We start from the raw sequence: 21,563 nt of genomic DNA, 5'->3' as shown, positions 1-21,563 counted from the left end.
GAGATCATAACGCATTGGTCGCAAGTATTAGATTGGGACCCCCACCGGTATTTAAAACTACTATGGGGGCAAGAGACATAACCGCCATCACAAATAATTCAAGATTGAAATGGAGGAAGGTGGATAGCGGTAGTATAACTAACCAACTCACCACTAAACACCAACATTTAATAGATTCATGCAATATAGATAATTGGAATCACCAAAGGGTGATCTCAGATTTTACTAATATGTGCTTAGTTATAAAAACAATTTTAACTGTCCCCAATCGTAAAACCAATACGGACCCCAAGTGGTTCGATAAAAACTGCTCAGCCGCAAATAGGGCCTTACGCAAGGCACTGAACGCTAAGCCTAGATGTCAAATTAAGGTCAGGGGGGCAAGAAAGAGGGATAAAGCAGAAATAGGGAAACGTAAGGGAACCATTTTGTCAGAACGCTGGGAGGAATTATCAGACTCAGCTTCTGGTAAAAAGGGTACAATATTTTGGGCCTCTGTAAAAAACTTGCGTAATATGGGTTCACAAACACCAGCATTAAGCTGCACCATTTCCAGTGACCAGTGGGAAAACCATTTCTCCAAGGTATATGCAACACCACCAAATGTTAACAACAACTTTGTGTTAGGCGATCTGCGCCCCTTGAAGATTAGTCTGGGAGAGGTTATTGCCGGTATTAAACAAAGCCTCTGCAATAAAGCCCCTGGGCCTGATGGTCTTCCAATTGACATTATTAAATGGAAACCAGAACTTTGGGCACCCATCTTGACAAATGTATTTAACAGCTTACCTATGGTGCCTATACCCGACACATGGTCTACTAGCATAATAGTGCCTATATATAAGAAAGGAGAGAGAACAGATCCAATGAACTATAGACCCATCTCTCTCCTAGATAATACTCTTAAAATTTTAGGAAGAGTATTATACAACAGAATTAATGAATGGGTAGACGATACAGGGATTTTAGACTCTTGCCAAATGGGTTTTAGGAGCGGGGTTGGAACAACCGAGCAGTGCCTTAATTTAAATTTGGTAATTGGTAAATACACTATCGCTCGGTCTGCACCAATCTACTTAGCTTTTATGGATTTATCGTCCGCATTTGACCTAGTAAATAGGTCTAAATTATGGACGATTCTTTTAGAATATGGTCTGGATGAATCACTTGTTCACTTTCTTGCATATTTGTACACTGACACAAGGGCACAAGTAAGGATCGGGATGGGGGGGAAGTGTCAGAACCCATAAAAATTGAAAGAGGAGTTAGGCAGGGGTGTGTTTTAGCACCCCTGTTATTCATCATTTATATAAATGGACTAAATAAATCCTTAAAAACGATAACTACAGATGTCCCGAAAATAAGGGGGAGACTGCTACCGACTCTGCTTTACGCAGATGATGCGGTTCTCATGGGTCTAACCCCAAATGCCCTGTGTAGCTTGGTAAAAGACTTTGCGCAATATATGGAAAAACTTGATCTTAAAGTAAATTTAAAAAAATCTTTTATTATGTCCTGTGGCCCAGGTAAGAGACAATTGAGTGCTATTTCAATTGGTGATGATAAACTTTATTCTATAAGCACCTTCCCTTATTTAGGTATAGTTTTTGCTGCGAGCGGCTCGTGGAGTGGACACTTAGCCCAAGCCACGAGCAAGTTCTCAAAATCCATTAACTCCATTCTTAGTCTCCCACGGCCTAGGAAAGTAGATGCTATAAAAGCTATTTTAAAATTTTTTAAATCTCAATGTGTACCAGTAGCCACTTATGGGGCAGAAATCTGGGGTCTGGGAAAAACACCGAGCATCCAGACAGAGGAAAACCGCTCCTGCAGAAAAATCCTTGGAGCACCTATTTCCTCCTCGGTATACATTTGCCACAGCGAACTAAATTTGCATTACATATCAGATTTTATCGCCTCCAGACCGGCAATGTTCTGGCTTGCCATTTGGAAGAACAACATGGCTGGCCTAACTCAGGACATTATAAGAGACTGCCTCCTCTGTGATAAAGGGATGCTTATCCCCTGGCTCTCTGGTGTGTTTAAAAAACTGAGCAGTGTAGGCAAAGGACACCTTTTCCTTGACCCAAGTAAAATTAACCCCAAAGACAAAAACGACTTAAAATTTGCACTGTACGCACTTTATAAAAAAGAAAGATCAGCAAGAGAATTAATTAAACCTACAATCCAGGCTTATGTGAACAAAGACCTGTACATGCAACCAATCCCTTTGTATCTTACGCTTCCAATGACAAAGTGGGAAAGATCTTTGCTTGTCCGCCTTAGGGCAGGGACTGTGAGATTTTTGTTATGTTTTCCATTAGGCCATACCTTTTTAAAATCCGAAAACAATTTGTGCCAATGTGATGACGTGTGTGCGCAAACTGATTTACATTTCTTTTTCTTTTGTAAATTTTATCAAAAATGTTTTAAATGGTTTTTTAGCACCGTATTTTAAAAAGCACAGACCACTTTCTTTAGAGGAATCAAATTTGATGTTGTTGACTTTGAAAAATGAAGAGTTAATATTCCGCACAAGCACTTTTCTAAGAGTTATTACCCATGTTCGTAAAACAATGGAGAACCCTTAGTAAATCTGAGACTTTTACACTGATGTTTTAATTATTGTAAAATGTAATTTGAATTAGGATTGTCTGTACTGCTTTTATGAATTTGTAAAAAATTCGAATAAAGATTTCGAATTGAATTGAATCATGTGATCCTGCGTGAGATATGTGGCCTCCCTTTCTTGGGATCCATATTCTTACTGCAAGGTAAAGTGTGGTTCCCATGCCCTTGCACCGTCAGAGGAAGGACCACTGCCACACTGGAGGTTCAAGCTCCAGACCGGTGGCTAGCACTAACATTCTGGAATAAAACAACACCTGTCCAGAAAGGCCCAGTCTAGGACGCCTGTGCGTCTGAAGCACGTCTGACAGAGCAGCTGCTCGCGCACAAAGGAGAGACGGGCCGCGCGAGGCGGGTGCAGTGTGACTCCTGCGTCTAGCAATGCGCCAAAAGATGCTCTGCTTCTCTGCAAAAGCCGCGTGCACCCGTACGTAAGCACGAGCATCGGATTCCAAAGCAAGGCTGCGTGCTCCTCGGCTTCCACAGTCCAAATGTGGAAAAGATGCACACTTTACAGCAGTCACCTAAAAACGGGGCAGGTCCCGAGCAAAGAATAGCCAGCAGAGAGGGGTGCATGCCGCGTGCCCCAAGCTAATGTTTTTTTTAAGATGTGACAGAACAAAACGTCAGGGGGGACAGTGAGCACTTTACTGCTGTCTGAGGCTGAAGGAAGGCTTCGTGTGTACTGAGGTGACGGGAAACTATACTCACCCGTGACTGGTGTGTGAGTGCACGTGCAGCCTGCAATAACAGCAGGCGCGAGGCAACGGCTGATGCATTTATATTTCATGTTGCTTTCTTTGAAAGGCCAGGTCTCTGCGATGAAATGCGATAAGATACGCCATTTCGTTTGTTGGCATGTCTTAAACCCACACAATGAAACTCCGTTGCACTGCCCCACACAAGAGGCTGCTTAGATACAACATCGCAAGTCAGATCGTGTGACACCCCTATGTCTGCTGCATTCACAGCCAATGGGCATTAGACTGTCTTTGCGGTGTCTACGTTATCAACCGCAATGCGAAGACCTCCATGAACATAGCACATGAGCTGGGAGAGTTACTTTGTGAGCAGAATCCGACTGACCCAGCAGAGACCAGCGCCTGGCGGACCCATCTCTCACCTGCAGTGCACACCAGGCAACTTCACTCTGAACCCGAGGCTCGAGGCAGCACGCTCCGCAAAGCTTTCGACATGCAGAATGCAGATAGCTATTTATAGAAGGATGCTGACTAAACCACCAAACACCTTGAAACTTCTTTCCGGAAAGTGTGAAGCAGCAGAAACATCGCACACCCTTAACACAGTGACATGTTTGAAAATGTGATGCATTCCCATTGGTTGCCCGAGTAAACTTCAAACCTCCGTCACCATAACAACTTGACACATGTGGCACGAAGAAGCCTATTAGTTCGATAATCTTGGTCTTTAATCACTGACAATATATATTAGATACCAGTATAGACACATATGCATGCACATTCTCATATACGTTTAATATCATCAGCTTGTCCGTTCATGTAAATTACATGCACGTTACTGTATTTTAAAACATTTCACAAGTGGAAGCCACGGTAAGCTTTGCGTCAGCGATAATCAAAGCGTAGCTGTGAGAAAGTGAGTGAAGAGCTTTTGGTTAAACCGGAATAGATAGATAGATAGATAGATAGATAGATAGATAGATAGATAGATAGATAGATAGATAGATAGATAGATAGATAGATAGATAGATAGATAGAGTTTGAAAATGAAAGAAACAGAAACAGATAGGGCTGAAGGGGTTTTGAAAAATCGACAGAGTGAGGTTGCAGGACGAAAAATAACACAAAAAAATAACAGCGGGGTAAAAATAGAAAGTGAACAAGGAGAGAGAGGGAGGTCTGTGAGGAGGGGAACGAGTTATGGAGAGAAAGGCAAATGAAGAGCGAGCGAGAGGGACAGAGAGAAAGGGGTGTTTCATGAAGCAGATGTTTGAAAAAAAATCCGCGTTACGTAACACACGTGGAAACCCTAGCGGGCCGGCCTCTCTGCTGACAGTACGCCTACAGAGTATCTGAAGCCAAGCTGAGTCCCAGTTAAATACTTTAAAATACTCTTACTATCACATGTGCTCTCGAGAAGCATACATACCCCCAAAACAATCAACTCCACATGATTGTGAACACCGCGAATAATAAATGAGACCTTACCAATGGTGGACACGACAGTCCCCACGAAGTAGAGGGCCCCGGTGAAGTCCCATCGCGGCCGCAGCGCGTCCACCCTGATGCCGGCCGCCATGGCTACCTCGTACTCCCGCAGGAAGGCGCGCAGCTCCCCCGAGCTGACGTTGAAGCTCCGGCTGAAGTTGTCCAGGGTCCTGCGCCAACGGCCCTGCGCTGTGGCCTCCGAGGGGCTCTCGATAGTGGAGAAGACGGTGGCCCCCACCAGCAGGTAGAGCACGATGAGGAGGGCCAGCAGCAGGAAGCGCCCGTTGTCCTCGTTCAGCGGCAGTAAGCAGCAGCACTGTCTCGACCTCCTGAAAGACATCATCCAAAGTTCAGCACCAGCGCTTCGGGGGACAGCGGACAGCTCCGCGCCGGGGGGAGTGGCATTGGAGGACCGGGCGGGTCACTGGCTCGCCTTTAAAACGAGAGCCCCAGCGCTGCAGGTACTGCTTCCCGGAAGCAAGAAGTGCGGCGTGAGGGTTGTGCAGGCAGCGGATGGATCTGCACCCTGCGCTGCACACAGGTGTGCTCCGGTCGGTTCCCCCGGGGAGCGAGGGTTCCCTCGCGTGCGCTTCCGCAATCCCAGCTGTCCTCGTACAGGACGAAGAGAGAGACTGCCAGGTCCAGTCGGGGCTGCGCGGCCGGCCTCTCAGCGCTCACACCCAAGTGGTGCAGCGCCTGTCTCGCCGTTTGCGCCTGGCCCCATGCTGACCTGCGCCACCCCCAGAGTCCGCTTCTCATCACCCCCCTCGGATTCATCAACAGACGGGTTTGTTGCTCCCTCGCGACGGTCTCCCGCACTCTGTGCTCAGCCTCAACACAGCCTGCATCTTCGGCTATCCTGCGGCACTGTTCGGTGACCGAACACTTCGATGTGCACTTGCACTGACACTCTGTGTGTTTGTATCCGGAGCTGTTCAGCTGTTATCAACGCTTACACGACAGGAAGACCATCCCCAGATGCCGAACTGCGGGCATGCCGGTGCGCCGATCCATATGTCAGCATGCATGGAGTACTTGGAGATTTCATTCCAAATGTAAGCATCGAAAGGCTGACTTTTCCTAGCATTAATGTCCAAAAAGAAGACACACATTTGCAGTAACTGCGAATATGCTCTAATTTGGTCGAATGGTGATCTACAGCACACGAAAAAGAAACACAACTTGGTTTAAATGATCTTAAGAAGCAAGTGTTGAAAAACATTTAACAAAATACCGAGCATTTTTGTCCATATGGACATCCATCCCACCTTAACATAGGCACTCTAATATTTCTTCTGTCACTTCCGTTTGCTTATTCATAAATCCGTCCAGTCATCCATCCATAAATGCATCCATTCATCCATTTAATATTAGATCCAATCCATCCAACTATAGACCCATCCATTTATATACCCATCTAACATTCATCCATCCATCCATCCATCCTATTTTATGTATTCATCCATCTATTTGTCCCAATCAATCCCACTAAGAACTACAACCCACCAATAAACGTGCCTGCCCCTCCCCCGCTATCAGGCTAGTCCTCCAGCCACAACGTCCACCCTAGCGCACCAACCCCCACCCCACTCATGCGCCCTTCACCACCCAAGCAGATAAATCGCTTTACCCATGGAACATAAATACCGATATAATTGTTTGAAATAGTACAGCGAAGCTCTGTACTCTGGACTTTGCGCATCCGCACCATGCACATTATGCAGTACTATACTGTCGACTATCAATAGGTAGCGCGCTTTTGTCGACCCATATTCCAGAAGTGTTAAGTGTGCCATGTACCTGTTTCCTAATCCATTCTCAGGCGCATCCGATGTCCTGCTGCAGGAGACCCTTTGTCAAAAAGTTGATGGGAAATTGCATTGATGCGCCGAACGGCGAACAGGGACAGCGCACATAGTGAGCGGATAATTTCGAAATAGGCTCTGGGGGCCCGTGACACTCCCGTCGCTGCCGAAGGACAGGGTGGGGGCGAGGGGAGTTCTGGGCTAGAGGGAAGGCAAGGCAGTATGGGCACACGATCCTGCAGGCAGTCGCTGCAGCGACGTGGGAGGAGGCAGCGCCGCCCATGTGCTCCACAGAGGAGACACGTTCAGCACCGCGAACAGCGCCCTAGAAGTGTCTCCAGGCTCAGAGCGGGGAGAGCACCGCCCTATGTTCTTCGCTGCACTACCAGTGCCAGCGAGGGTGACCGCAAGGGCGGAGATACCAATGGTGCAGCAGGTGCTGTGGCTCCGGGCCCAGAGGCCTTAGGAGCCCAGTGAGCCTTGTTTATTGTTGTATTTTCGTAGACACCCAGCAGTAATGGTACCCAACTGCCTTCCTTGCACTTGGGTCCGTGGAACCCTTGCCGGGACACTGACTGCCCACCTAGCATTGAGGTACATTCTGGACAATGACTGTAAAACGTAAGGTCAAAAATTCAGGGCGAAAATGTAGGCAATGGATCAATTTTAAGGATATATTTGAGAATGCATGCAATAATATTAGAAAATACATATATGGCTGGTACAAGTACAGTTCAAAATAGGTTTATGTTCTTTGGTGTGTATAATACCTAGCAGTATTGCACAAACATTCAGCGGTAACTTGGCTTATTCAAAAACTGAAAAGCTAGCAGATGTATGCATATTCAGCAAAATTTGACAGTCAACATAAGAGTTATTTGCCACACGATTCTGCCCCCTTACTAATGATGGCACCAGAACCAAAATAAATCAAATCACTTTTCAAATTTTACAAAATCACTCTGCATGAGTGTGCTCCTGGGAAGAAAGGTACAATTTGCATTAGAAAACCAAAGAACTGGGGTTCCACACATTCCTTCAAATTGTTCCACAATATTCTGAGGAGGGCTAGAACTTTAGGACTACTCAACCCATCTTTCCCAAACTGAGATTAGTGGAATTAAAAAGAACTAATCCGTTATGGACAAAGGTATAATCTCACCTGTGACTGTGACCCTCATTGCTATAGCCGGGCTAGAAGGGTTGGTGGTATTTATCGCACTTGATATTTTTCTCCTACCTGGATAAATTGTAGAGATTCTGAGTTTTTGAGGGAAAGCATGCTGTTTTGATGCTAGTGAAAGGCTTGGACCTTATTGCATCCGATCAATACCAGGTGCGGTAAACACTAAACTAGGAAGTGGAACAACAACAACAGCCCCCTGGAAACAACGAGACGGGATGCAGAATAGGGGTAACCATAAAAACGATTAGAAAAAACCCACTAATCACTTACTTTATTAGTACGCTAATAAGTTTGAATCATGAGTCAAAAGTAGCTAAAGGAGAACCAAGCGAAACAGAATGAATCCCATAATTACATATTTCTATTAGTCAAAAAATCAAATAGTATGTTTTCTATATATAACAATCCTTCGTATAAGAACATTCAAAAAATGTCATTTCTGTACCAAAAACATTCACAGAATAATAATTATTGGCAACTGCTACCCACTCCAGAAAAGCCACCTTAAAACTCACTCTCTCACCTGCATTAAACTTTAGTCACTACATTCAACCATTTAAAAAACACATCATCAGGGTCAGTGCATAGAGATAGACACAGGCAATGGTTTTCATACAATTTTTGGAAATATATTATAATTTTCCAACCTTACATTATTTAATATCATTTAAAAACATGACATCACAGATTTATGTGTGCTCAACACCCTCTTATGAATACCATGTTAATACTACAATGCTTTTTGGCCATCAGATCACTTTATGATCAATACTCCAATGCATTATGTCCTTCAGACCATTTTCTAATGTCAAAGTTCGTTTCGGTGCTCTACGGTTAAGTAGCTGTTCAACTTCCTCAGGGTACTGATCCATACACAAATCTTAATTTAAGGCTTAAAAAGGCAATGAAAGGGGTGGGGCAGAACTATGAACATATTTATAAGCAAAGGTAAGTTCTCAACTTGAAGCCAGTCTCTAACCAGTATAAGAATACAGCACATGTGTACCTACCTTCCACCATCGTGTACCTCCATTATCACACCATGTGCATGTTTCAACCACAGCATAACCATCAGTGCACATCGTTTCTATCCACCCACCTTCCCCCCACCACTACAGCTTCCATCACTGTTCATCCTACCCCCCCCCCCCCTACCAGTATTCTCTAATTTAAAAAGGTTGCGGGGAGTGCTAAATATTAGAATACTTATAAGAGGGTTTTGGTTGTCATAGAGTAAGAAAGGTTCATTAGAGAAAGATTGAGTACGTTCATGAGTAATATTTATGTCTGCAAAAGTTTGAGGAGTAACTGTGTGAGTGTTACTTGCCTGCTTTTTACGTTGAATATTTCTACACAAATTGGGTATAATAGGCATATTACAAGCAATATGTCCAGGGACATGTTGTGCAACCTCTCTTAAAGTTCAACCAGGAGTTTCATTGGAGGTGGATGCAATATCTTTCATTTTGTTTATTGTTTCACGTATTTCTATCTCCATTGCAGAGGCAGAGTGGTTATGTTCAGTTGTTTTGATTACGTTGTCACCAACAGTAACCGCTCTGCCGCTGCAACGGGAAGAATAATATTGCACACACCTCCAATGTCTCCTTGGTTCACTTATCCTTTCATTACAATATATATATCCACAATGTTTGAGAAGTCTGTTTCCTTTCCTTGATTTTGTATAAGATGCTGTGGCCTGGCTTGACATTATCTGTTGGAAAAAGGAAATGGGGGAAAAAAATTACTATTTTTTTCTATGTCTCTGTTTTAATATTTTGAAATGTATATTTATTTTCTTATTTATACAAGTTTATAGAGTTAGAATAGTAAGGAATACCCCTACTCTATACAGCTCTTACCCTACTGATGCACTTTCCTGGAGTTAGAATAGTAAGTGGCACCCCTACACTATCCAGCACTTACCCTACTGATGCACTTTTCTGGAGTTAGAATAGTAAGTTGGAACCCTACACTATCCAGCACTTACCCTACTGATGCACTTTCCTGGAGTTATGATAGTAAGTGGCACCTCTATACTATCCAGCACTTACCCTACTGATGAACTTTCCTGGAGTTAGAATAGTAATTGGCATCCTTACACTATCCAGCACTTACCCTACTTCTGCACTTCCCTGGAATTAGAATAGTAAGTGGCACCCCTACACTATCCAGCACTTACCCTACTGATGCACTTTCCTGGAGTTAGTGGCATCCCTACACTATCCAGCACTTACCCTACTGATGCACTTTCCAGGAGTTAGAATAGTAAGTGGCATCCACCCTATCCAGCACGTATCCAATTTATGCACTTTCCTGGAGTTAGAATAGTTAGTGGCATCCCTACACTATCCAGCACTTACCCTACTGATGCACTTTCCTGGAGTTAGAATTGTAAGTGGCACCCTTCCACTATCCAGCACTTATCCTACTGATGCACTTTCCTGGAGTTAGAATAGTAAGTGGCACCCTTACACTATCCAGCACTTATCCTAATGATGCACTTTCCTGGAGTTAGAATAGTAAGTTGGAACCCTACACTATCCAGCACTTACCCTACTGATGCACTTTCCTGAAGTTAGAATAGTAAGTGGCACCCCTACACTATCCAGCACTTACCTTACTTATGCACCTTCCTGGAGTTAGAATAGTAAGTGGAATCCTTGCACTATACAGCACTTACCCTACTTATGCACTTTCTTGGAGTTAGAATAGTAAGTGGCACCTCTATACTATCCAGCACTTACCCTACTGATGCACTTTCCTGGATTTAGAATAGTAAGTGGCATCCTTGCACTATCCAGCACTTACCCTACTGATGCACTTTCCTGGAGTTAGAATAGTAGGTGGCACCCCTATACTATCCAGCACTTACCCTACATATGCACTTTCCTGGAGTTAGAATAGTAAGTGGCACCCTTACACTATCCAGCACTTACCCTACTGATGCACTTTCCTGGAGTTAGAATAGTAAGTGGCATCCCTACACTATCCAGCACTGACCTTACTGATGCACTTTCTTGAAGTTACAATAGTAAGTGGCATCCACACTATCCAGCACTTACCCAATTTATGCACTTTCCTGGAGTTAGAATAGTTAGTGGCATCCTTACTCTATCCAGCACTTACCCTACTAATGCACTTTCCTGGAGTTAGAATAGTTAGTGGCATCCTTACACTGTCCAGCACTTACCCTACCTTTGCACTTTCCTAGAGTTAGAATAGTAAGTGGCACCCCTACACTATCCAGCACTTACCCTACTGATGCACTTTCCTGAAGTTACAATAGTAAGTGGCATCCACACTATCCAGCACTTACTCAATGTATGCACTTTACTGGAGTTAGAATTGTTAGTGGCATTCCTACACTATCCAGCACTTACCCTACTCATGCACTTTCCTGGAGTTAGAATAGTAAGTGGCATCCCTACACTATCCAGCACTTACCCTACTGATGCACTTTCCTGGAGTTAGAATAGTAAGTGGCACCCCTATACTATCCAGCACTTACCCTACTTATGCACTTTCCTGGAGTTAGAATAGTAAGTGACAAACCTACACTATCCAGCACTTACCTTACTGATGCACTTTCCTGGAGTTAGAATAGTAAGTGGTACCCCTACACTATCCAGCACTTACCCTACTGATGCACTTTCCTGGAGTTAGAATAGTAAGTGGCACCCCTATACTATCCAGCACTTACCCTACTTATGCACTTTCCTGGAGTTAGAATAGTAAGTGACAAACCTACACTATCCATCACTTACCTTACTGATGCACTTTCCTGGAGGTAGAATAGTAAGTGGTACCCCTACACTATCCAGCACTTACCCTACTGATGCACTTTCTTGGAGTTAGAATAGTAAGTGGCATCCCTACACTATCCAGCACTTACCCTACTGATGCACTTTCCTGAAGTTACAATAGTAAGTGGCTTCCCTATACTATCCAGGACTTACCCTACTGATGCACTTTCATGGAGTTAGAATAGTAAGTGGCACCCTTACACTATCCAGCACTTACCCTACTGATGCACTTTCCTGGAATTAGAATAGTTAGTGGCATCCCTACACTATCCAGCACTTACCCTACTGATGCACTTTCCTGGAGTTAGAATAGTTAGTGGCATCCCTACACTATCCAGCACTTACCCTACTGATGCACTTTCCTGGAGTTAGAATAGTAAGTAGCATTCCTACACTATCCAGCACTTACCCTACTGATGCACTTTCTTGGGGTTAGAATAGAAAGTGGCACCCCTATACTATCCAGCACTTACCCTACTTATGCACTTTCCTGGAGTTAGAATAGTAAGTGACACTCCTACACTACCCAGCACTTACCTAACTGATGCACTTTCCTGGAGATACAATACTTAGTTGCACTCCTACACTATCCAGTACTTATTTAACTGATGCACTTTCCTGGAGTTAGAATAGTAAGTGGCACCCCTACACTATCCAGCACTTACCCTACTGATGCACTTTCTTGGAGTTAGAATAGTAAGTGGCATCCCTACACTATTCAGCACTTACCCTACTGATGCACTTTCCTGAAGTTACAATAGTAAGTGGCATCCCTACACTATCCAGCACTTACCCTACTTATGCACTTTCCTGGAGTTAGAATAGTAAGTGGCACCCCTACACTATCCAGCACTTACCCTACTGATGCACTTTCCTGGAGTTACAATAGTAAGTGGCAACCCTATACTATCTAGCACTAACCTTACTTATGCACTTTCTTGGAGTTAGAATAGTAAGTGGCACTCCTACATTATCCAGCACTTACCTTACTGATGCCCTTTCCTGGAGTTAAAATAGTAAGTGGCACCCCTATACTATCCAGCACTTACCCTACTGATGCACTTTCCTGGAGTTAGAATAGTAAGTGGCACCCCAGACTAACCAGCACTTACCCTACTGATGCACTTTAGATAAGTTTATATTTATAAATTACCTTTGGTTATTGGAGTTTTCTTCTTTGTCTTCCTTTTGGTTTTCTGATTTGTTTTTCAATGTTCTCTTTCGAGTTTTTCTTTTCTGGTTTGCCTCTAGAAGAGCAATTTGAGAATGTTTTATATGATTTTAAACACTGTAATATTACTGTTTCAATTTTTTTTAACTGCCTCATCTTCCTGGAGTTACAATAATTAGTGGCACCCCTACACTATCCAGCACTTACCCTACTGATGCACCTTCCAAATCTACTATTGCTATTTACTTTTGTGGTTTAGATGTAATTATATTTATAAATTACCTTTGGTTTTTGGAGTTTGGTTCTTTGTCTTCTTCCTGGTCTTCTGACTTGTTTTTCTATGGGCTTCTAAGTTGATTGCTCTTTCGAGTTTTTTTTTTCTTTAAACACTGTATTATCACTGTTTCAATTTTTTTAAGTGCTTCATCTTCCTCGAATTAGAATACTCAATTGCACTCCTACACTATCCAGCCCTTATTTAACTGATGCATTTTTCTGGAATAAGAATTGTAAGTGGTAACCCTACACTATCCAGCACTTACCCTACTGATGCACTTTCCTGGAGTTATAATAGTAAGTGACAACCCTATACTATCTAGCACTTACCTTACTTATGCACTTTCTTGGAGTTAAAATAGTAAGTGGCACCCCTACACTATCCAGCACTTACCTTACTGATGCACTTTCCTGGAGTTACAATAGTTATTGGCACCCCTACACTATTCAGCACTTACTTTACTGATGTATTTTCCTGGAGTTACAATAGTTAGTGGCACCCTTACACTATCCAGTACTTATCCTACTGATACACCTTTCTGGATTTAGAATAGTAATTCATACCTCTTAAAATTTCATCTTTTACTCTACTGAGGGTCTTTATTTGCTTTTTACATATTTTTCAAATCTACTTTTGCTATTTACTTTTGCGGTTTAGATGTGTTTATATTTATGAATTACTTTTGGTTTTTGGAGTTTGGTTCTTTGTCTTCTTCCCGGTATTCTGACTTGTTTTTCTATGGGCTTCTAAGTTGATTGCTCTTTCGAGTTTTTCTTTTTTGGTTTGGCTCTAGAAAAACAATTAGAGAATGTTTTATATGATTTTAAATACTGTATTATTACTGTTTCAATTTTTTTAACTGCCTCATCTTCTTTGAATTAGAATTCTTAGTGGCATCCCTATGTTATCCAGCACTTACTCTACTAATGCACTTTACTGGAGTTAGAATAGTAAGTGGCACACCTACACTATCCAGCACTTATCCTACTGATGCACTTTCATAGAGTTAGATTACTAAGTGGCACTTCTACACTATCTAGCACTTATCTTACAGATGCATCTTCCAGGAGTTTGTTTAGTTATTGGCACCCCTACACTATCATGCACTTACCCAACTGATGCACTTTCATGGAGATAGAATACTAAGTGGCACTTCTACACTATCTAGCACTTATCTTACAGATGCATTTTCCAGTAGTTTGTTTAGTTATTGGCACCCCTACACTATCATGCACTTACCCAACTGATGAACTTTCATGGAGATAAAATACTAAGTGGTATCCCTACACTATCCAACACTTACCCTACTTAAGCATTTTCTTGGAGATAGATTAGTAAGTGGCACCTCTTCACCATCCAGCACTTACCTTACTGATAATCCTAGTTCTTTGATATGTTTTTGTTTGGCTTTATTTGTCGACTCCTATTCCGAGTTTTTGTTCTTGATTGGAGGACTTCAGAAGATAAATTTATGTGCCTAAAATGTATTGAAAACATTTCATGTAAATCTGAATTCGATTGTTTATGATTTTGTTATAACTGACAAGTTTAAAATGATAAATAATTGTTATGTTCTAAACATCACATGCTTTATTTGCGCTGGATTTTTCTTGTGTAGCAATTCTAATTGATTTCACAAATTAAACTCTTGTTTTGTCTAGAATTGTATTGTTTTGAAATTGCTTTAGTTATTCTTTTTTTTAAACCGTTCCACATTTTTTTACACCTGCAGTTTCTAGTTATTGGTTTACGATCTGTAATTTCTACATCATGTCACACTTTCTGTACTGTTGCATTTTCAAGTATTAAGAACATTATTTTAATTCGTTTTTTCAGTGACGATTTGAGTTTTTCTTTATACTTTTATTAAATTAAAAAAAATTACCTTCTTAAAATCTCGACGATTGTATTTCGAAAATGAATGTTTTTTTTAAACCAAGTTCGTTTTTCTGTGAGAAAAAAATAATTTAAAGGTATGGATTATTACTTCGGAAGGTGTGTATACTATTTACTTATGTGCTTTGGTAAATAGGAAAAAAAAGTACCTTTTTTAAATCGTGGAGAGTAGTCTTGCTGTTTTTGAAAATATGCTTTTTTTTTAAAAGCTGGTTTATTAGTCTCTCCTGGTTGGAGAACTGTTTTTAAAAGTAATAATTATTTTTTGTTATTTAAATAAATTTATATTATATTTCTGAATAGAATACTTTGTTTATAAAAAATTACAACATTTTAATATTAGTAACTTTTATTTATTTTTCGGATTCTTTAGAGATGTTTGTTAAAATATTCAGGTATTTTCTTAGCTAAAGGCTAACGTTATATTATTTATTGTATTTAAGAAATAGTCAAGTCAAGTCAAGTCAAAGATCTTTATTCGGAATAAAACATCCATAAAAGTGCATACAGAGTATAATTTCAGAAAGTACAGTAAAATGATATAACAGCCGACAAGAAGCATAATCCAATCAATTCCACAAAATCACAATAATGTCTCTCTTTGTCTGAAAACAGCAGTATATACAATTTAAAATTTTAAAACGGCTAAAAATAGCGACAACAGTAATAAAATCAAGATCGATATACGTGCAAAATACAAATGTGCAGAGTAAAAAATATAAAGTGCATAGTGCAATAGTGCAATGTGCAAAATATTATACATCAATGTGTAAAGTGGCTCGGGACCGAACAGCAGCTTTAAGAAAACAGCTCACTCTGAGTATTACTTCATCTGAGCCCAGCAGTAATAAAGTCCTCAGTGCTGTCCTAAAGTTCAACAACTTATGTTTTCGGCAGTAAGGCATTAAATAATGAGCGGTGAACAGTTTATAAAAATCACAGAAGAACAAAAAGTGCATAAGACACTGTTTCATATTTGGATTACATGGGCAACTTAAGGTTTCCAGATGTTTATTGTAACCCAGGGGGAAGTTTAATAGGTTTACAATACTCCCATCCCGAAAACGAAACAGTAGGCTCCTGTTCCATCTACCAAGGTGTAAACGTAGGTATCTCTGTGGAGGGCCTGGGTGACTGTTTAAAGGTTCAAAATAGCCCATATATTTTGTAACAGTACACTTTGAAAAGTTCTTCCTTTCCCGCTCCTCTCTGTATAAATTATATAAGGCCCTTTGAATAAGGGTCTTATGTGAGCGGTTTATTAAACTGGGTGAAATAAACAAATGACCATGCCCTACACTCGCTAGACATTCTTTTACAGCTTTTAACCACGGAATACAGTGTGCCCTATCACAATTCAAGCAACCAGGATTATATCACGGGTCAAAGTGGCGGCCGGGTTCATCCATATTTTTAGCCAGAAGAGTGCTGGTCTTGATCTAACAAAGTCCTCTATATATGAGATGTTTAGTTCACTATGGCATATATAGTGTGGGGAACAGATAACCCCACCCAACACCTTCCGACAAAACCTATTTTCTTCGGTCTGGATATGGATACAGTTTGTGTAACCCCATACCTCTGCACCATAGGTACCCGTTGGGATGCATTGGGTTTGATAAATCTTTACTAGTGGTGCAATCACGTCAGCATGGTTGGGTTGTCGTAAAGAAATGATGCAATTTATCGCTTTACCCAACTTGTTCCTTGCATAAGAAACATGTGGTTGCCAGGAACCAGTGTTAGAAAATAGCAACCCCAAATAGGGAAAAGTGCAGGTGCTTTTTAGGACGTTTGTCCCGGATTTAATCTCAATGATTTTATACTTTTTGGGGCCACAACTCATAATAAGAGATTTTTAAAAATTTGTGGTCAAGCCTAGATCAGCCATGAAACTGACAAAACCTGAGATTAAGGTGCGCAGTGCCTTAGGTGTGCGGCCCATTAGGACAGCATCATCTGCGTAAAGAAGGGTGGGTATTGGAGTCCCATTTACGTAAGGTACATCTTTTGTTAGGGTACTCAGGGAGCTGCTCAAATCATTAATATAAAGAATAAAAAGCAGGGGGGCCAGCACACATCCCTGTCTGACCCCCCTGCCAATGCTGATATCATTGGAAACTTCGCCAGATTGATTAATGCGCACACGTGCTCTTAAGTCGCTATGTAAATAGGGTAAAAAATGAACCAAATAATCATCCAAAACATAGTTAAGAAGGATGGACCATAAACGGGAACAGTTGACAAAATCAAATGCAGAACTTAAGTCCATAAAACCAAAATATAAGGGCGATTTTTTAGCGATATTATATTTTGCCACTATCAAACTCAAGTTCAGGCATTGTTCCACCGTGCCCACACTACTGCGGAAACTAAGCTGGCTTGGGTGTAAAATTTTACTATCATCTGCCCAAGTTCTTATTCTTTTAAAGATAACCCTACCCAGAACTTTCAGAGTATTATCGATTAGCGATATAGGGTGATAGCACCCAGGATCCAACCTGTCGCCTTTTTTAAAAATAGGTACAATGGTACTACACAACCACGTTTCGGGGATAGATTCGTTTATTAAGTTATTAAAAACGTTACATAACAGTGAGGCCCAGAAGTTAAGTTCACATTTTAATTGATCGATTAAAAGCCCATCAGGGCCAGGCGCTTTATTACCTGCACTTTCTACGATGGCATCCTCGACCTCAAACAAAGAGATGTTCAAAGGGGTTAAAGGGGAGGGGGTTACTGTGTGGTTGCCAGATGCGGCATAGATTTTAGAAAAATGATCAACCCACACAGGCCCGGTGATATTACAATTAATTGATGTTAAATTCGAACCTAAGGATCTTAGGTTCTTTACCTCCTTCCAAAACCCCGTAGTGTCTTTTAGGTCAGCCATACGTGCAAGAGATTCCCAGTGGGCCTTAACTAATTCGTTTGATCTAATGCGTAGGGTAGATTTATACTCTGCTCTAAGCAGCCTTACTTGGGGAATATCCCTGGGTTCGGATTTGAGTGCGGCCCTTAAATTCCGGTTTGCTCTAGAGCAAGAGGCATCGAACCATCTAGGGGTTTCCTCAGGTTTCCTGGGTGCAGGTTTAGAAACTTCGCTTTTTATTGCAGAGCAGAGTTCACTAAATGATTTGATCACATGACCCCCACGTCCATCAATAATAAGGCAATTATCAATCAATACTGGATGTTTTTTAATTACCTTTGCCAGGACTCCCCTGTTATCCACTCCCCTCCAAACGACCCTTAGTTTATCCGTTGAAACTTCCAAGTTTCTTGCTATAATTTCGTTTTTTGGACACTTACCCCCAGGAAATTTTAAGTGGATTACAATGGGATAGTGGTTGCTATATACTTTGCACACTACCTCAGCTTTAATTAAAACATCGGCAAGGGGAGATGAAACAAATATATAGTCAATCGTTTTAGCACTCCCATGGCCGATGAATGTGGGAAACGGGGCAGTGCTTAATTCGGTGCCAGCATGCTCCATGCAATTTACAAGTTCTCTAGTTGCGAGGAGATTGGATAATTCTGCACTTCTTCTACAGGGGGCATTTCTAAAGTGTATATGTGCATTGAAGTCCCCTCCTAAGCAAATACCATCAAGTTTCCCGTATTTCCGTCCCTCCACTATTTCATCAATAAAAAAAAGAGTATAAAATTGCGATTAGGTTGAGACAAAAAATCATTATTGTAGAAATTAATCAAATATAGCCTTATCTTCTTAGTATATATCAGTGCCATAAAACTTAGACAATTAGTTTGTATTACTTCAACTTTGGCTTCTGCAGATATTTTAACCCAAATCGAAAGCCCCCCACTCGGTCGACCTAGAGAGGGGGCCAATACAGTCCTATTATGGCAACTATACCCTTCGAATAACAAGTCGGCTGTGCACCAGGTTTCTTGAAACATTAACACATCGTGACAATTAACCCAGTCCTTTCAAGTTTTAATTTCCATCTTTGCCTTCAGGCCGGCAATGTTCCAACTAAGGATTAACAGGTTTTTATCAGGCCTTGAACAGACATCCTGATTAGTTACTTGGGTAGATACTGTTATTTGGTGCACCAATTGGTCACATTGTGGGGTTGAAAGCAAGGAAGTGTCAGATAATGTCAAGAGTGCCTCAGATGGTGCTTCCTGTGTAGAGTCAGACTCGGGGGCCACAACAGCTGGATCCTCATCAATAGCTGACAGTCAATCCAAAGTACCCAAGTCACGGAGTATCGAAAATCTGTTTTGCAGAGGAAATACAGGAGGTGGCTGCATCGTTCTGTGAGGGGGTCGGTAAAAGTAACTCAGCGGTAAAGGGGTCACCACGGTAGATAGACCGGGTTGGACGGAGTTCTTATTCAACAGAAATTTTACAGTGCCAGGGTTCCTAAAGTTGACTATAATACAGTCCCCGTTGATGTTTTTAAAAAGAGGACCGACCCAGGTTACTCGACGTGTGGATAAAATTTCTTTGGATATATCGTAGCCGACCCCCTTATGCTTAGTCAACCAGTCAATGCATTTATTGTGTAACTGAACCCACGATTCTCCTTGCCCTTCCCTGAGAGGTGGTATACCAGCCAGAACCAAGACGTAGGGACATGCTTCAGGTGGAAGGTGTAGAGCAGGGCCTTGATGTTTGAAAGGCCTGTTGTCCTCATGCAAAGTCTTATTCTGGCTGGGATTGGGAGGGACCTTCTGCTTGTTTGTGCCTGTGACAGGATTACATTTCTGATTGTTCTTAGGGACACTAGGAGCGGTAGAAGACGATTGAGGGATAGATGACAAACATGGGGGAGAATTACCTTTCCTTGTGTTTGCTTCAGCCGTAGATGTTGTAGTCATAGACGGACTACTAGCAATCTGTAATTCTTTAACCCCGTTTGTTGTAGACAAATTACAGTTTTTTGTGCAGTCACCGCTAGAGAGGGCACTGGTAATAGACTCCAGGTCTTTTAACAAACGATCACCTCTTATTTTATCTAGGCATACCGTACCCTTTCTCTTGGTGTCATCATTTTTCATGAGGGTTTCCAGTCTATCAAGTCTCTTAAAAATACTATTAAATTGTTTGATCATTTGACCTTCTAATTGTTAAAAAATTGTGTCCGCAATGGTCTCAATAAGATTCCCCTTTGATTTGGAATGAAGACTATTTTCATTTGGGGATTCTGTCTGCGTGGAGATTGTATTAGAATTTATACCATCATTTATAACAATGGTGTCTCCCAAATGAGGTCGATCTGGCAAAGATCCTGTTTGTTGTTGTTTCTTCCCCCTAGTCCACATGCTCTGTGGGGTTGGCTGGTTATTACTCCTAGGGGGCTGCTTCCTTTTGTTTATTGTGGACTTTACTGGACCCCTTTTTCGCTTAGCTCCAATGTTCTCAGTTGTGTCAGTACAGTCGGTGATTGCTGGTGATGCTAATTGCGAGACGGGATCAGGAACCACAACAGGGGCTGTGTTAGTAGTGTTTCCATCTTTTGGTAGATCAGGCAAACTGACAACAGGATTTGCTTTTACCACGATGACTTCAGGAAATAAATGCATATTATCATTTGGACTACCTGTTGTACTAGATTGGTTAAAAGTAAGTGAGCCCATAGAAAGCCTCCTCTCAGTTTCAGCAATCTCATTGAAAGCAGTGTCGATTAATGACTCAAATGACGTTATAAGAGATGCTGGAGTTACAATGTCCTGTGTGTCTTTGTCCGTGGTATTGCTTATAGCGTTACGTTTGCCCATTGTTACAGCAGAAAGCTCACCTTGTTATTGGACGTTAGATGGGTGGCCCGCCCCACCACTGTTGACCTCTGAGGGCCTCAGAAGGCCCGCCCTTTGCCCGGGCTTCGCCCCGGGCGCTCCCCGCAAGCTCCCGCGACGTGGGGGGTGGCAGTTGTTTAAATGCGCCTCCGGGCGCTCCGATGACGGTGTCAGGGTGCGCCGCCGCAGGTGGTGATGGGGAAGGGAGTCCTCCTCTCGGCGGCCGCTGGAATGGAAAGAGCGGCGGTGGGAGGACTCGCAATGCAGGGCGATGCAGGGCGCAGGGCGCTGGACCCCCTCACAGGAAGACAGAAGCTGGCACAGGGACCAACGCAGTCTCAGTCCCAAGGGCTCTGTTGGCAAGTATTTAAGAAATATATATTTCTAACATATTGCTGCTTATATGCTATAATCAAACATTTCTTTGCTTCGTTTTCTTAACTTACTTGAATGTGTTTAGATAAATGCTTCAAAGTTCGCTATTGCTGAAATTTCATTGAAGAGGTCAGAGGGTCAGCTTTTGACGTCTGGTCACTCTGGGAGTTGATAATCAACTGACTTAAAAATGGTGTCTTCCACGTATTTATAACTTTTCGTCAGTAGCATCATTATTTTTTTAATTTACACCGTTAGCTTCATAATTTTATTTTCTTTCATATAATGTGAAAACGTATAATTTAAAATGTTGTGTTTTGAAGTGAAGTTTTGATAGTTTTGTTCCCTTTTGGCATCCATTTTGAAAGTATTGTTGCTCTTTAATTTCATGAAAATAGTAGATGGACTTCATTTTATACTATAGTGCTTAAAATGGCGGCTCTCGGTATGTTAAATATTTC

General features: G+C 41.9%; 1 protein-coding gene across 1 annotated transcript in view; it reads right to left on the bottom strand.

Annotated features, from left to right (window-relative positions):
* The window catches only part of KCNK12 (potassium two pore domain channel subfamily K member 12), a 598,786-nt gene extending 578,077 nt beyond the window's left edge, over positions 1 to 20,709 (bottom strand). The window contains exons 1-4 of the mRNA XM_086925895.1: positions 20,320 to 20,709; positions 13,743 to 13,851; positions 12,768 to 12,861; positions 4,818 to 5,146 (exon numbers count right to left, since the gene is read on the bottom strand). Of these exons, the coding sequence (XP_086782021.1) occupies positions 4,818 to 5,146; positions 12,768 to 12,861; positions 13,743 to 13,851; positions 20,320 to 20,709 (922 nt within the window). The remainder of the gene's footprint in view (positions 1 to 4,817; positions 5,147 to 12,767; positions 12,862 to 13,742; positions 13,852 to 20,319) is intronic.
* Between the last annotated feature and the right edge of the window lie 854 nt (positions 20,710 to 21,563).

This window comes from Lissotriton vulgaris, chromosome 6, assembly GCF_964263255.1.
Source record: "Lissotriton vulgaris chromosome 6, aLisVul1.2, whole genome shotgun sequence".
Taxonomy (NCBI): Eukaryota; Metazoa; Chordata; class Amphibia; order Caudata; family Salamandridae; genus Lissotriton; species Lissotriton vulgaris.
This window is presented reverse-complemented; position numbering and strand designations above follow the sequence as displayed.